The 17667-nt window shown below is 48.1% G+C and overlaps 1 protein-coding gene across 1 annotated transcript; it reads left to right on the top strand.

Annotated features, from left to right (window-relative positions):
* The first annotated feature begins 107 nt into the window (after positions 1-107).
* Cdca8 (cell division cycle associated 8) lies at positions 108-13493 on the top strand. The gene is made up of 10 exons (XM_075946704.1): positions 108-406; positions 518-646; positions 3093-3133; positions 6806-6878; positions 7949-8028; positions 9517-9581; positions 10270-10362; positions 11399-11525; positions 12173-12259; positions 12946-13493. The coding sequence occupies exons 1-10, from the start codon at positions 313-315 to the stop codon at positions 12988-12990; spliced, it is 834 nt and encodes a 277-aa protein (XP_075802819.1). The 5' UTR covers positions 108-312; the 3' UTR covers positions 12991-13493.
* Positions 13494-17667: the final 4174 nt, after the last annotated feature.

The raw sequence follows: 17667 nt of genomic DNA, 5'->3' as shown, positions 1-17667 counted from the left end.
GCTATGAGAATTGGTGGAGGGACGGAGAAGGAGCTTTGTTGTGATTGGGCGTTGTGAGAAGCGTTCCAAGACGGTGACTTGTTATTGGCCGTCCTGTATTCGTTGAGTTTAAATTGGGTGGCGGTTAGCGGAGGAGCTGCGAGGTTTCCTGCGTCTGTGTTTCGGGTCCCGCAGGTACGCGTCCGCAGACTTCTGGGTTCCCAGCCTCCAACGACTGAACTCCCGCCGCTCCGCGCACGTCTCCTTTCCCCGTCTCAGCCGCCGAACCCGGCTGCTCGGTCCTTCCCTCGACGCAGCCCTCACCCCGGCGCCATGGCTCCCAGGAAGGGCTGCAGCCGCCGCTCCAAGACCAACGCGCTGCGGAGCCGCAAGCTCGCCTCCTTCCTGAAGGACTTCGATCGCGAGGGTAAGGAGCGGATTCGCGGCCCTCGCGAATTTCTGGCGGGTTGGGGCGCGGTGGCGACGGCTTTGCCCTCTTGTTGACAACGGGAATCCGTCGGCTTTGACCTCTTTGCAGTGCTAGTTCGAACCAAGCAGATCGAGTCCGACAGACAGAACCTCCTCAAGGAGGTGGAAAACCTATACAACATCGAGATCCTTCGGCTCCCCAAGGCTCTGCGCGAGATGAACTGGCTTGATTACTTTGGTAAGAGCAGCTAGCATCTTCCCGGTGGCCGACTAGTGCTTCTCTTGAAAGCCTTCTGCAGCGACTCGTTCTTAATGAAGCCTACCATAACCACCCGTGGGAAATTGCCGGCTGTCATGACGTATAATCGAATGGCAGGGCCCTAGAAAGGGAGCTGACTTGAAGTACCCCTCAGATGAGCATTCTTATTAGGATAGCGCGCCTCACGTTCCCAGCCGAGTGGGAAAGCATTAGCAGACATATGTCAGAGGTAGGTAGGGATGATGGGGGCCTTAAGGGAGAGAAGAGACAGCGCCTTCAAGTCCGGAGGCTCTCAGGGGTTGAGGGAGGGTATTGCACACTGGCCTAGTCTAAGCTAGCCTACCTGCCAATAGGCAAGGACAAGGGGCACTAGACCTTACAGAGGATATCTCTCTCTCTCTCTCTCTCTCTCTCTCTCTCTCTCTCTCTCTCTCTCTGTCCAAGGAGAGGGTTGGGGAGACACACCCATATTTAGGGGAGGGGGGGTTGTGATCTAAATCCACCCTATTGCTCAGTCTCACCCAGGACTGTCATCCAGCCCATGGGTGGGCAAACCTTTTCTCTTAATAGGCCAGGTAACAAATATTGTAGATTTCTGGAACTGGATTTCCGTTATAGTTCCAAAGGAGTCATGATGAATTTTATTTCTGGGCACACGGAATGTCAATTTCACATAATTTTCACACATCAGGAAATACTTGTGTATACTCAGACTTTTGAAGATGAATGAATAAATTGTGAAAAAAATGATTCAGTTTTGTCAAAGCTCAATTAGGACGGTATCCTCAAACAGCTCTTTCGTATGGAAATCGCCAGTTTAAAAATGAGCAAGTCACTTGTGAACTGCAAAGACAGGGGTGTTTTTCTGACCAGAGAAAAATCTCACCCCATTCCCACCACTGTTAGACTTCTGTGCTACGTGGAGGCGATGTTCCCTCTCATCCATTAGGTGGCTGTCACTCGCTCCCTTTTCCTCACCACTGATAGCTGCCAGTGTGTCTCTTTCTTCCTGGGTGGAAGTGCGTGGTTTTTTTTTTTTTACTCACAGGAGCCGTGATTCTTCTGATATGCCATATTAACCCACATGCTCATTCATTTCTACAAAGTTAAATATTAGTCACTATACTGGGTACTAAAGATGCAGTAAGGAATAAAGCAGACACTGTCTCCACACTAGAAGCTTATAGGTAGTGGAGAAGGGTCTTTTAAAAATTCGAGCTAGGTGATGGTGGCATATGCCTGGTCTACAGAGTGAGCTCCGGGACAGCCAGGGCTACACAGAAACCTGGGGGGGGGGGGGATTATATAGAATTAGAATTTTAAATACTACAAAAAAGATGGGAGTAGTAACCAGTAAGTGCAAATTAATAATAGTAAACCAGTTTGGGTTTTGTTTTTGAGACAGGGTCCCTTTGTGGCCCTGGCTGTCACGGACCTCTCTTAGATAGACCAAAGTGGCCTTGAACACACTTGATCTACCTGCCTCTGACTCCGAGTTCTGGTGTTCAAGGCGTGTGCCACCATGCCAGACAGTAGACTAGTTTTAGCATGATAAGGTTAGGATACAGAGAGAGACTTTACTCAGGCTCACATATTTAGAGGCAGAGTCTGTTTGGACCCCTGGCACATTCTGTTTATAAGGCCCAAGATCTTCACTTTATACATAGGAAGGATTCGGAAGGATTTCTTTTTCTTTCTTTCTTTTTTTTTTCTTTTTCGAGACAGGGTTTCTCCATAGCTTTTGGTTCCTGGAACTAGCTCTTGTAGACCAGGCTGGCCTCGAACTCACAGAGATCCTCCTGCCTCTGCCTCCCGAGTGCTGGGATTAAAGGCGTGCGCCACCACCGCCCGGCCAGGCCAGGAGGATTTCTAATAAGAGGAGCTAACCTAAGTTCTCATTCTACATCTGGATCTAACAAAGATCTTTTTAGTCTGACATTTACTATGCCAGGTTCTTACCAGGACCAAAGGATATCATCTCTGGAATCCAGTTCAGGCAGGAGTAGACAACTAAATAGCTTTAGTAGCTTTTGAGTAGCTTGCTGTGCTGTATACGCGTGTGTTTACACTTTGAAGCAGTCTATTATAGTAGAAACATGAACGGTTTGAGTGCGGCATTTGAGCTGAGCTTTAAAGAATGAGTAGAAATTTGTAGGGTACAGAGAAGTACTGAGCAGAAGAAGGGCTTTGTATCAAAGCACTGGGTCGTGGGGACAGCTGCACATTTGGGGACAACAGGAACTCTGAGGACACAGATGGAGAACTACAGCAGTGAGGGTCAAACTGGAAGAAAGATTGTGAAAGGCAGTGCTAGCCCCAAGGCTTCACCCATCAGCATCAGTTTGAGAAAGATAATGGGTAGTACTGGGAAAGACAATTCATCCTTCAGACCTAATAGTAACTAAATATGATGTTCTTTTTCAAGCCCTTGGAGGAAACAAACAGGCCCTGGAGGAGGCAGCAACAGTAAGTGAACCATTTTGTTTTTGAGTTGGTTAGTTTGTAAGTTTAACCTGTCATAAGAATCCAGCTACTGGATGTGTACTGTAGAAAAGGTTTCCTCAGGACATCGTTTGTGTCAACTGAAAAAATATAGTTGTGCCAAGATACTGCATACGTGAAGTCCAAATAGATATCATTCCTTAAAAATGAGTGTGCTGTGTGTGCCACCCTTGCCCCCTGCATCTTTGACTTCCTCATCTTGGGTTGCAACCAACCATGGGTCAGAAATATTAAAAAAAAAAATAGATTGCATCCACACAGAATATGTACATACTCACTCTAAGTCCACAGCATAGCAACTGTCTATATAATATTTACCTGGTGTTAAGTGTTTTGATTTGTTTAGAGAGAGTTTGAAATATATAGCACTTGTTTACATTATATGTGAATACTATTCCATTTTCTTTGCATTTTGATTTCCTGAAACAGTCTCACCCAGACTGGCCTAGGACTTGTGATCCTCTTGCCGACCTCTCCAGTCCCTTCTCCCTGACCCCTTAAAATGTCATAAAGCTACAGAAATAAGACTGTTATATCGGAATATTTGGCCTTTTAAGCTGTGCAGCCCCGTGGTTACAATGGTGAGATTCCTTTGCTAGTCACAAGCACCGTTCAACCTTCCCGAGTTTATGTCAATGAAGTGATATACAGAAAATCCTCAGATAGCACTGAGTGGGGTTCTGTTTGCCTCAGATTGGAGCTCAGAGCTCCTCCTGTGGAAGGAAGGGCTAAAAGTCAGCTGATGGCCAATGGCAAACAGTCGGTCAGTCATACCTTTCTACCTCCGTACATCCTCACTCAGGGTTTTTTTTTTTTTTTCGAGACAGGGTTTCTCTGTGGCTTTGGAGCCTGTCCTGGAACTAGCTCTTGTAGACCAGGCTGGTCTCAAACTCACAGAGATCCGCCTGCCTCTGCCTCTGCCTCCACCTGCACCACCATCGCCCAGCTCACTCAGGGTTTGAGAGCTACGGGGGGGGGGGGGGGGGGCACAGCAGAAGGGCATAGGAGTCATGGCCTGTCCCCAACACCTTGCTATGACATCTGGTAGGAAAGTTTGTGTTTTTCTTTTCCTTCTGAAAGATGAATAATGTTAGTTTATGAAATAAACTGTTAACAGATTAGTTTATAAACATATGGATAAACAGATTAACATGGAGTTTGTGGGCAGTGGGGAGGGTATGGCTTAGAGTAAGGACTTAAAAATAGGGATCGTTGGAAGGAAAGGTGATGCAAACTGTGAGGGGCTGAGAAAACATCCCAAGGAGAGCAAAGATTCTCCTGTTACACAAGCAGTGAGGATGGATTTGTCAATCCTAAATCATCAGAGGAATCTGGTCCATTTTGACAGCTTCCTTGTGGTCCTTTACCTTGAAGTTTGTAGGGGAAGTGGAGAGCATTAGATCTTAAGTTTCTTTAACTCTTTTAGACTCAGCTGAGTGTGGTGATGCGCGTCCTCAATCCCAGTATTTGAGAGGCAGTGACAGGGGAATCTCTGACTTCGAAGCCAGCCTGGTCTACAAAGCAAGTTCCAGGACAGCCAGGACTACACAGAAAAATCCTTTCTCCGGGAAAAAAATGTATTATGCTGTGCCCTAGCCTAGGAGACCGGGAAACAGATTGTTTTCAGGCCACACTGTTGAAGATTCAGTCACTTCCAGGCACAGCCCTTTCCTTATCTTCTCCTACCAAAAGTGATTTTCTTCTTCAGACACCAGCCACATCTGATGGCCAGCAGCCAGGTTACTCTTAGCCACCATGTTGACAGCACAGCAGTAGAATGTTTCTGTCCTTCCAGAAAGTTCTATTGGACAGAGTTGGGAACTAGTCCAGCACTGGCCTTCACAGAGTCTCTAGGCATGATAAAATCATATATAAGCAGTACGTACACACACTTGACTGTGTTCTCGTAAGAAAGTTTATCATAGTTTGTATGAGTTCATCAAAATTGTAATCTTGGACTGAAAGGATACAGTGACTAAAGGGTTCAGTCTCCACTGAGTAGCGGGTGTCCATTAGCTTCAGAAGTTAAAGATAAAGGAGCCGGTTGTTGAAGTGTTCGGGGATATGTGCTATAGAAGGGTGGAGACAAGCGAATCGAGCCAGAAGCCGTACAGCAGCCTTAGTCCACGTTCTCTTGTTATAATAAGTCCCATGACTCATCTTACTTAGCCCCTGCAGAGACCCAGATTTAATGTTTCAAAACATTCCAGCTGAATTGTGCTCATTAGCTAATATGTCTCTCTCATTTTAAATTAGTCAGATGCGCAGAGCTGCAAATAAACCTTCTACTGCAGTGTGGGAGATCCAACACTACCACACCAAATTGAAGGAATTCCGATTTAGCTTTGATTTGAAATCCAGGGGAGAAATGATAGTTTGGCCCCAAAGTTCCTAGCTAGGTTTATTGGGGCTCTCAAAACCACTATGTGTCCAGGCTTACTTTGAACATGTTGATCCTCCTGCTTCAGCATTTCAAACACTGCAGTTACAGATTTGGTGATTCCCTAAGAAGACTTGTGACAATGACTTATCACAAGAACACCAAGCAGAATGAGCAGGGTAAAATATACAAATGTCAAGGTTCACGAGGAGCCAAGCAGGCATGGTGGCACACGCTTTTAACCCAAGCACTCAGGACGCAGAAGTAGGTGGATCTCTGGAGATAAGGGCTGGCCTGGCCTACATATTGAGTTCTAGGAAAGTCGGGGCTACATAGAGTGACCCCAACTTAACAAAACCAAACCAGAGGAAGCCAGGTATAAGTGACCAGGAGTCCCTTTCCAGTGGAGATACAGAACGAGCTAAATTCAATGTAGGTGAATTGTTTTCTAAGCAGAAACGGTCACTCAAGGCTCCATATAGATTTTTACAAGAGCTAGTCATTTGGGCATCCTCTGCCTAGCAGAGAAATGCAGGTAATAACATGTAAACTATATTTAGGCGCTCTAAGTTTAAGCACAGAGAGCTATTGTTAGCAGGAATGAAGAATCCTAAATTCCTTGTTCTCAGAAGCCAGCAAGGTCCAACCTCACAGTCAGGCCTGCAGTGGTAACTCTTGCACTGTGTCCATGGTCTGCCACTAGTAGTGAGTTCAGAGTCTGCCAGCCGTTACTAGAGATGGTAGAAATTTGACAGGAATTCTAGACATCACTAATCTGTTAGAGAACTGTTTCCTGCTGAGCATAGACAACCTCAGAATTCTCCTGATGACTTCCGCGCTCCCTACCAGTCTATCCATCCCGTGTCAGTCATGCTTCACGGGACTTTAGTGTCCCCTGAAGGAAGGACTCACTATGAACCCAGTCTCTTGGCTGTAGGAAGACCCTGTCTTAAACAAACCAACACCACCAATATGCAAGTAAAACTGAAAAAGTGTATGTATGTGCGCACACACATAAACATACATACATACATATGAACACAACCAAATCTATAAACTTCCTGTAAATAACCCTAATCCTAATCAGAAACAATAAATTAACCCTGTCATTCCTCAAGAGACAAGAAAACAGAACAAGGAAAGAACACATAGCCAAAAGCAAGTTTTTGGCAAGGTCTTGGCTTGGGTCTTGAGTTGTGTGGTAGGTTTATAATTAGTTTGTACCTTAATTGATTGTTTCTGGCTCTTTGTCACAGACTGATGTAGACATCACAGAAATAAACAAGTTAACAGCTGAAGCTATTAAGACACCTTTGAAATCTGTCAAAAGTGAGTACTTTTCTTTTGTATAATTTTATTTGTATATGTTTATGGTATGTGTGTGAATGTGTGGAGGCAGAGGCTGACATTGGGTGTTTGTCACTTTAGTGAACTTGGAGCTTGCCTCTTCAGTGAGTCTAGCTGGCCAGCTTGCCACATGCTCGGTCTCCACCCCAGAGGGCTGGGGTTTCAGGTGGCCTTTTCCCTGGGTTCTGGGTGTCTAAACTCCCTTCCTCACATGTGCATGGCAAGCCCGTTATCCACTGATCATCTCCTAAGACCTTTGGTGGTCTGAGCCTTTGCGGACCACAAAAGGGCCTGGAACTGGCTGGCCTCTTACCTCAGTGCTCGAATTAGAGGCATGTGCCGGCATGCCTGGTGTGAGTGCATTCCCAAGCCCTCGTGGAACACGCACTCTATAGGAATGGTGTGGAGGATTGTTGCTTCTGTGTCCTTGAACCCTAGAATTGTGCCTGTAGTTGTTATTTGTGAAATGAATGAACAGGTGGCCAACTGGACAGTAGGAAACACAAGTTATAAAAACTACTAGTTATAGCCAGGCGGTGGCAGCACACGCCTTTAATCCCAGCACTCAGGGCACAGAGGCAGATGGATCTCTGTGAGTTCGAGGCCAACCTGCTCTACAGAGTGAGTTCCAGGACAGCCAAGGCTACAGAGAAACCCTGTCGCAAAAACACAACCCGCCTCCCCATAAAAACAAAAGCTACTAGTTATTACATTGGTATTTGTAATTATCTTAGAACAAGAAGTACAGGGATGTTTGTTTTTTTGTTTTTGGAGACAAGGTTTCTCTGTGTAACAGCCCTAGCTGTCCTGGAACTCACTCTATAGACCAGGCTGGTTTGAATTCACGGAGATCCGCCTGCCTCTGCCTCCCAAGTGCTGGGATTAAAGGCGTGCACCGCCACCACCTGGCACTAGGGATGTTTAAAATGGATGATTCCAGTGGAAATAGCAAAGTCTCATACTTAAGGGGCTCTTACGTGGAAGGCAGAGCTATGGAATCCCCTGAGCCAGACAGGTTCTGGCAGAAGTAACCCTAAAACTATTTGTTACAGAGCGGAAGGCGATCCAGGTGGATGAAGTGATAGTGGAAGAAGAAGAAGAAGAAAGCCATAGGAATCTTCGGTCTGCAAGAGTAAGCTGACAGGGATCACACAGTGCAGAAGGATGTGGGACAGGCTGGAGGGATGGTTTGGCTGCTCTTGCAGAGGGCCCTAATACGGGTCGTGGCGCACTTCTGTGTGTAACTCCAATTTCAAGGGAGCTGACATCTTCTGGCACGCTTGTAGCACACATGCATACATTCAGGCACAACACCTGTACAGATTAATTTTTTTTTTAATGTGGAATACATTGTTACTCTGGCAGAGTTTACAACTGGAAGACTGCACTTGACATGTCAGAGAGCTCATCACTGGAGATACAAGTGTAAAGTTTGTGGATCAGGAAGAGACCAGATAATGAGTGCCCCAATATACCAAGCTTGAGTTTCCATTCTGTCAGTTAGGCAATAGTAAGAGCTGTCAACATTTCAAAACGATTCAGAATAAATGGAAGAGGGAAAAGGAAGGAAGGGACATAGTCAGGACAGCCTGAAGTAAATGCCTATTAACAAAAAAGTGGGGATGATTCTAGGGTGAGTTGATAAAGAAAAAGTGAGCTTGGTTGGCCTAAGAAGCCAGAGGTGGTAAATGCTTTCTAGACTAGACCGCTGTCCAGTGACTGGAGGAGCCTTGAGAAGGCAGAGCCGCTGGTTAAGGTTCTCAGGAGCACCGTCAACTGCCTGCCCTGCTGAGTTAAGTAGTTTTCAGGCTGTCAAGGCTAGGTGGGATCTCAGCCTAGAGCCCAGCCTGCTTGAGAGATGAGGCAGAGACACTGTGACTCCTGGGTCTTTAGACCCGGGATCATCCAGGCGGGAAGGCTGCTGATGTGCACTAGAGGGGAAAACTCCCACGGATAGCCAGGAAGAGAGATAGCGGGGTCAGGTATGAGAGGCCATGGAGAGAATGGGACTCTATGTCAGGCACTCCCAGGACTCTAGAAGGTGAGGACACAGAGGAGTCCCTGGATTGGGCATATGAGGTGCCCTGAGTAATGGCCATAATGGTACTTTAAGGAAAGTAATGGGAGTAAGCCCACCTGACCAGCCAATTGGTGAGCTCCAGGTTCAATGAGCGAGCCTTTCTCAAACAATAAGGGGAGGAGCATTAGAGGAAAACACCCAGCATCCATCTCACCTTCACATGTACACTCATGTCTGAGTGTGTGTGTGTGTGTATACATACAAGATTTCCCTTTAATCTTAGCCCACATCTTCTATTTCAAAGTCCTTAAATTGTGCATATTGTAATTACTGAATTCTCTACAGTGGCCCTTGTGAATTTAGTCTGGGTTTTGAGACAGTCTTACTGTGTAGCCCAGGTTGGCCTTGAACTCACTGCCCTTCTGCCTCAGCCTTCGGTGCTGGGATTCCCAGCATTGTGCCTCTGTGCTCAACTGCAATGGTTCTTCCTATGTGGAGTTTTCCTTTCAAAAGCCAGTTCTCCTTCCCCTCTGTTTTTATCTTTCTTCTCTCCTTTGCAAGACTCTGTGTGACTTCAGGTTTGTTTGATTGTCCCTTCAGGTCAAAAGATGTCCTCCATCCAAGAAGAGAACCCAGTCCACACAAAGGAGGAGCAGGAGCAAAAGGTGATGATTCCCGAGACAGATGTGCTGGTTGTTTTTGTTGGAGAACTCCATTTAGTGTGGCAGAAGTAGACACAGAGAGGACTCTGGGGAATGAGGGGATAGCAGCTGGAGCTACCTGATGTGGGCACTGGGAATTTGGGTCCTCTGAACAGCAGGAAGTGCTCTTAACCATAGAATTGCCTACCCAACCCCAAAATTAGTTTCTTGATATACCCTCCTGGTCCTGCTTAGTTAAGAATCTCCATGGGCTCAAACAGATCTTGCAGACTCCACTGTAAACCCTTTGTGGGGAAGGGGGAAAGAACTTAAGGGATTGGGCCCTGTACTGCCTGTCTCTAAAGGAGGGCAGGCCATGTCCTGGCAAAGACATTAGCCAACTGCCCAGAGAGAACGAGTTACTTTCATGGTCCACAGGCTCTTCCATCCGGCTGGGAAGTCCCATGCTGCCACAGGCTGTTGGATTCAGTCTGTCTGCACCTCTCTGTGTGGTCTTGTGGAAGTTCTTTACTATGATGAGCTTCTGTGGCTGTAAATAGATAGGAATAGTGCTCCCCTCCCAGGCAACTCAGAGGGTCCCATAGCGTGGTGGGTGCGGGGCAGCATCTGACATGACCACTTGCCTCTGTGGCTGCTGCCATCCTTGCACCTTGACTTGACACCACCCCCCATGGCTGTTTCTTCCCTGCAGGTTAAGCCATGATTTTGTGACGCCAGCTATGAGCAGGCTGGAGCCATCTTTGGTGAAACCAACTCCAGGCATAACACCTAGGTTTGATTCCAGGTGAGTACCGAGAGCAGCCCTGGCGTATAAGTGATGCTCCTGAATCTTTGGGCTGAACTTCCCACCAGCGGCCCCTCCCCTGACCCTGATGAGGGGGAGCGAGCACTGGTCTGTCTTAACTAGAAGGCCTGTGCTTTTAGCCTTCTGACTCTGGTCGGATGGTTTTGGAAGCTGAGTAGTTGCTTATCCCTGTATTCTTGGAAAGTTACTGTGAAGGCCAAGAGGTGGTAGGATGGTAGGGATGGTAGCAGGCGCTGCTAATCCCAGCTCTTAGGGAGGATGCTGACGGTCAGAGCGTGTTCCAGGCTGCTTGTGTGTACTGCGTGCTCCTGCTGCTGTCATGTAGACAGAAATAAGGGAGCAGAGCAGTAACCTCAGGGAATAGAACAAGGAAGACTTTTCACTTTTTTATTAATTTTGATTGTTCAAGGCAAGGTTTCTGTGTAGCCCTGTCTGTCCTGGAACTAGCTCTGTAGACCAGACTGACGTTGAACTCATAGAGATCTGCCTGCTTCTGCTGGGATTAAAGGCGTGTGCCACCACCGCCTGCCAACTTTCCATTTTAATTCCTACTCCACTGTTTCCAGTAACATCTATTTAACGTCATTTTGGAAGAAGAAATATATATCAGAGTTCTGGGTAGAGGAGGATGGTCTTAGGGATTAGTGTGATGTCCTGGAATCACCATCCTTTGACCTTGGAGAGTGCCTTGGGCTGGAAGCACTTAGCTACCCCTAGAAGCACAGGAACCAGTGTGGTTCTGGTTCTGTGGATGGGTGGGTGATGGGCACCCGTACGGAGCTTTGGCTTTTAGTTTGCATGGGTACAAGTTGACTTTTGCTGGATGTATGTTTGATAATTGCAGCCTCCTTTCTCCAGCTGTGTTTAGTCATTACAGCTTGAGAAATGTTTTCCCTAAATTTAGAATTTGCCTTCTTAGAAACTACAGCCTGAGACCAGATGGGGTTGGAAGAGCTTGTGAGGCTGTCATTATTCAGTCTGCCAAGCCACATTCACAGAGTTTTTCAACTTTTAGGGTTTTCAAGACCCCAGGCCTGCGCACTCCAGCAGCCAGGGAGCAGATTTACAACATCTCCATCAACGGCAGCCCTCTCGCTGACAGCAAAGAGATCTCCCTCACCGTGCCTGTGGGGGGTGGTGCAGTAAGTAGCGCCCTGGGAAGCCAGGCCCCAGCATGCTGCACAGCGAAGCGTCTTTCCCTAGTTGTTTCCCTGAAGACTCCCCTCAGTGGGTGGGTCCTAGTCACCACACCGCCTCAGCACTCAGAACCTGGTGCTCTCTTCCAGGGGCAGGGCCCAGCTGGGAGGACCCGTGCCCAGCCCTGGGTTCCATCTGTCCCTCAGCTGTCTTCTGCTACCCTTGAGAAGCACCTCAGTGGTGCAGTGGGTATGGAATGCTGCCGTCTATGGTGTGGACAGTAAGGGCTATTAGAGAGGGCACAGAAGAAGGCACAGCAGGGGTCTGGAGACATCATGAAACAGGCTGGCCCGGCTTCTCAGTGCTGCAGGGAGCGGTTGCCAGCCTGCATGAGGGGAGGGCAACTGACTGCAGATTTGATCTGTGTGGCATTGTAGTTGTGTAACCCAGCCAGTGGTCCGCTGATAGCATTAACTGTGCCATAGTCCCTGAGTCTTTAACACACTGGTACCACCCACCTACACTGTCATCTCTCCATCCGAGCTGTCTTCTGTCACCACATGCAGAATATTAAGGGGACCTTGAGTACCCTGGCTGCTGGTAGAGCTTCCAGTCTAGAATATGCCATCTGACCCTTTCTCCCTCCGTACAGAGCTTGCGGTTATTGGCCAGTGACTTGCAAAGGGTTGATATTGCTCAGCTGAATCCAGAGGCCCTAGGGAACATTAAGAAGCTCTCGGTGAGTCCTGGGTTTGTCTGCATGTGGAGGAGCTTGCCCTTGACACTGGCCTCTGTGGGACTTGGCAGAGCACAACCCAGCTCTCTTGATTGTTCCACTGTCGACACTGTTCCATTTTCTGTCTTGGTTTAAATTCTCAGAGGACTAGCCCGCCTACAGCCCAGTCAGCCATGGTTGGCTGTGGGCGGGAGCTTGGAGTGCAGGCATGTCTGCTGGAGGCCCATCTTGTGTACATCAGGAATGGAACAAGAATGAGCTAAGATCCTAAATAAGTACTAAGGTGTCATAGACGCCTGTGACAGCCATTCCCCAGCATCAGTGTTCTTCACTGTCTCTCTTAAGAAATGAGTCTCCCATTAGTCTCTGATTCGTTTACAGTACAAATAAAGAACAGAAGGAAGAGTCACTCAGATCTAGGCCTGGGAAGCTGGAGGGCCGGCTCAGTGATGAGGAGCGCTCGCTCCTGCAAAGGGCCCAAGTTGCCTCCCAGCAAACATTGCAGTTCACAGCCACCTGCAACTCCAGTTCCTGGGGATCTAGTGCTCTCTGCTGGCCTCTGTAGACACTAGACACATTCACACACAGAAAAATAAATCAGTCTTTAAAAGCAATCCTTGCTTGGGTAGACTAAGAGCTGACTGGACTGGCATGTGAGGCACGTCTTGAAATACCTCTCTCCTCTTTAGACCCGCCTTGCCCAGATCTGCAGCAGCATACGGACCGGCAAATGAGAAGACGCCAGAGCAGCACAGGTGGCAGCGGGACTGTGGTGGCAGAACACGCACATCTGTCCTCTTCCCCTCTTCCTATGGGGTGCTGGATGTCGGGTTTCACCTGCTGACCATGGAGTGGTGCTTTCTGTCTATCTCTGTTTATCAAAGGCCATGTGTTGGTTTGACAGCTCCGTGTGTCTGGTGCAGAGTGGCTGAGCCGTCTGTGGTTCATGGTCCCACCAAGTCTGTAGACTGCTTGGAGCATTGTCTTGGAGCGCTTACCAGAGGGCCTGTATGACTTGTGCCCAGGGTGGGGCAGACCATGCAGAGCAGCGGTCTTGTGCTCCTTGCCAGTGCAGGTACACAGTGCTCTCTGTTAGTCTGTTGCTATTTCAGCCGTCTATAGGCGGAGGTGTTTCAAGTTTTCTTTTCTACTGCTGGGGCTCTCATACATGTTGTTTCTGAGCAGTGGCATTTTAGCTGATTTTTTCAATAAACGTTGGTTTGCTTTGGTTTTTAAATCAGTCCTCAGCCTGACTGTTGTCTCCAGCTGTGCCGCACTCACTCGGGTGGTTTGGGAGCTGCGGCTCCTGGAGTGGGCAGCCCTGGACAGCTGCCTTCTCAGGAGTGTGGAAACCTTTCCTATGGGCAAAAAGCACTGACCTCCAAAAGGGACTCCAAGATCCAGGGCTGTGGTAGCTCAGGCCAGCTGTGTTCCCCCCTCTGTGTCTCAGGAGCTAAGGAGTATGAGCTGAAAGACAGCACAGTAAACCAGTGTGGGGCTTGGCCAAGAGGGACAGGGCACCCATTGTCATTCTTCTTGCTCACTCCATGGTCCTGGGCTCAAGCAGAGCTCTGCCTTCCTCCAGCTCTCCACAGCGATGCTGCATGGATGCTGGTGGCAGAGGACTCTGGGAAAGAACCGGAGTCATCGCTGGGCTTGCTGGGTGTGTACTTTATAAGAGAAGCCGCCTCTGGTCAGTGGTAGAATTTGGAAGAGAGAAGTAACAGCCTAGATTAACCACACCTGAGGCTTCCAGCTGGCCCTTCCATCTCTCAGTGTTGAGCCTACCCTCAGGGATTGAGTGGAATCCCACACTGGCCAGAGCCAGCTCTCCTGTGGTGGCCTCCATTTCCAGCCCTGGCAGAATAGACTCAGTTGAACAAAATGCAGAGTACACAGTAGGTGTTTCAGCCACACTAGTCCTCCTCCTAAGGAAGACAGTTCCCCCATCACAGTGTTTCAAAAAACGGCTGGATGATGTGAAACAAATTGCATCCTCGGTGTTGGCTTAGTTTAGCAGTAATTTTTGCTTTTCTGATTTTATTTTTATGCATATGAGTGCTTTGCCTATGTTATATGTCTGTGCACCACATGTGTGCAGTGCCCTCAGATCCCATGAGACCGGGATTACAGACAGTTGTGAGCCACCGTGTGGGTGCTGGAAATTGAATCCTGGTCCTTTGGGAGAGCAACCAGTGCTCTTAATTCCTAAGTCATCTCTCCAGTCCCTTGAATGACATATTTTTAAAAATAGGAAGATACCACAAAGACTGCTAGCCTCCAGAAACAAGGCATGGCAGCCTAGACCCGTAGATCAGAGGTGAGACATGGCTTTCTAGTTCAAAGCAGCCCCAGAGGTGACATTTTCCCCTGACCTACTTCCTCCCTCTGGATAGTTTGTACCAGAGCTGCTCGGGGTGAAAGGGCAGGTGCACCGTGGTGTCCTCCCTCAAGACCCCAGAGAACTAATAAAGAGAAGGTTCCTCTGACTCCTCGGAGGCCCTGGGATTTTGAGGAGCCCCTTGCTGGACAGATCTGCATGTCTTGCCTTGAGACTAGGTCACCCTGTGAAGTAGTTCATTAGTGAGAGAGGGCATCAAAGCATTGTTCTTTGAAAACCAGAAGCAAATGTCCTCTCAAGGTAATTAAAGGCCCATCTTGAATAAGTAGGGAATCCTATTCCACACAGGTCTTCCAGCTTCAGGGTGTTCCCCAGTGAAAAACAAAGCAAATTTCTGTCACAGTGTCCACCTTCTAAGTCTGCCCACCTTTTCACACACTGTGATGGTTGTTCACCTAAAAGTCAGTGTAACACACACTCAAGGAATATAAGTAAGTAAAACAATTTACTAGGCGTGGCGGTACCCACCTATAATTCCAGAATGTGAGGGTTGAAGGCCGGGGGGTCAACCCCTGCACTATCTTATCAAATGTGTGCAGCCCACGCTCAATGCCTACAATTCCTCGTGTGACATTGTAATGCCAAGACCCGTCAGAATGGAGGCATAGACTCACTATGGACACACCCCAAATGAACTGCAAAGGTCGTTTGGGCAAACCTCATCCTGACTGCAGAGAATTCAAACTGTGGATTACAAGACCCACCTGGGGGTTGGGGAGGATATTCACAATCCAGGAGCAAGCTTGGTCTGGTCTCTAGGTTTTTCTTTAAAAAAAAAAAAGATTTATTTATTTTATGTGCATTGTGTGCATTGGTGTTTGCCTGCATGTGTGTCTGTGTGAGGGTGTTGAATTCTCTAGAGCTGGAGTTATAGACAGTTGTGAGCCACCATGTGGGTGCTGGGAATCACCCAGGTTGTCTGGAAGAGCAGCCAATGCTCGTAACCACTGAGCCATCTCTCTAGCCCCCTTTATTAGGGTTTTTTTTTTATTTTCGAGACGGTTTCTCTGTAGGTTTTGGTGCCTGTCCTGAAACTAGCTCTTGTAAACCAGACTGGCCTCCAACTCACAGAGATCCTCCTGCCTCTGCCTCCCAAGTACTGAGATTAAAGGCGTATGCCACCACGGCCCAGCTAGGTTTGTTTTTTTTTTTTTTTTTTTTGGTTTTTCGAGACAGGGTTTCTCTGTGGTTTTGGAGCCTGTCCTGGAACTAGCTCTGTAGACCAGGCTGGTCTCGAACTCACAGAGATCCGCCTGCCTCTGCCTCCCGAGTGCTGGGATAGGTTTTTCTTAAATAAAGCTGCCAGTCAAAATATTTCCCCTGCCCACACTTATCGTGCTGTAGGCATCTTGAGTTCAACTGTGACCCCAAACGGTTTCTGATTTCTCTGTTGCCTCATGACTTCAGCTTAACTGGCGAAGGAGTATGCACTGGTGGGCAGTGCAGCGGGGGTGAGGTCAGGAGGGAGATGCAGTCTGCAGAAATGCAAAGGTCAGCCCCTACTTAACAAGGGTGATGAGCTCGGTTTCCCCTGGGAAGACCCCCCCTCAGGGGGGGCAGAAACTAGACAACACAGCCTCCCGAATCCAGTGCCTTGAATCATGCCTCATTCTTTTTATAATTGCTGTGCAGTAAGCAATTAGATCTCAGCTTCCAGTGCTGGCCACTAGTAGGTGTCTTGTACACACTGACTAAATCAGATAAGGCTCCCTGCCCAGAGCCCATTTCATATGCTGCATCTTCCTGAGGTCTCGCCCTGCTAGTGATAACCCTCCCTACACTCCCCCATCCTTCTCGTGACTTCTGCATCCCTAAAATTAAGGTCATTGTTGGGAGTTGTGTAATTCCCCCCTCAAAATCCTGTGTGGAAATCCTAACCCCAATAACTGAACATGACTGTATTTGTAGATGGCATTTTTGAAGAAACAATTAAGTTTAAATGAGGCTGGGCTGGTATGGACCAGATGCAGAGAAGCAGAAGATGGCCATGGTCAAACCCAGGAATGCTCCCCTCAGCCTGCAGAAGGAAGCAATACCTTGACCTTGACCTTTCAGCCCAGGTCTGTATGATGGATGATAAGCATGCATTGTGTAGCACCTTGCTATGGTGGCCTGGAAGAAGCATGTAGTCACCAATGCCATCCTCCTGCAGCTGCCACAGGAACTCACACTTGGGCCTCTCCCTTCCTATGCTGAGATTTTTTAAATATTTTTTTAAATGTGCATTGGGGTTTTGCCTGCGTGGATGTCTGTGTGAGAGAGTCAGATTCTCTGGAGCTGGAGTTAGAGACAGCTGTGGGCTGCCTGTAGGTGCTAGGGATTGAACCTGAGTCCTCTGGAAGAGCGGCCAGTGTTAGTGCTCTTAACCGCTGAGCCATCTTTCTGCTTCTCCTTGCCCTTCCATCCAAGCTGCCCTGTCATGCTGGAGCTTCCCTAGTACTCCCCTCTATTCTCTGTGCTCCTGTGCTGGCCTTCCTCCCATGACCCCAGAGGTCAGTCTCCAGCTCACATCTCTGCTCCAAGGCCCAGATCTAGCTATCTACCCATGTCCTAAGCAGTCTTCAAGGTCCAGATCTAGCTATCTACCCATGTCCTAAGCAGTCTTCAAGGTCCAGATCTAGCTATCTACCCATGTCCTAAGCAGTCTTCAAGGTCCAGATCTAGTTATCTACCCATGTCCTAGGCAGTCTTCAAGATCCAGATCTAGATATCTACCCATGTCCTAAGCAGTCTTCAAGGTCCAGACCTAGACATCTACCCATGTCCTAAGCAGTCTTCAAGGCCCAGATCTAGATATCTACCCATGTCCTAAGCAGTCTTCAAACATCGCACATCCCAAATCCACCTGGTCATTTCCCATCCCCAGCTCCATGTCTGCTCAGGCACCACTTCCTCCGGCACATATAACTTCCTGGCTTAACTGGTTTTATGAAGAAGCAGCCTCATGACACCCAGTGTGTCCCATGTGCCGCTGGCCCTTGTTCAGGCCCATTTCCTGTGTCTCCACTAG

The sequence above is a fragment of the Microtus pennsylvanicus genome, chromosome 13 (assembly GCF_037038515.1).
Source record: "Microtus pennsylvanicus isolate mMicPen1 chromosome 13, mMicPen1.hap1, whole genome shotgun sequence".
NCBI lineage: Eukaryota > Metazoa > Chordata > Mammalia > Rodentia > Cricetidae > Microtus > Microtus pennsylvanicus.
Note: the sequence above shows the minus strand (reverse complement) of the source record. Positions and strands in the feature narration are given on the sequence as shown.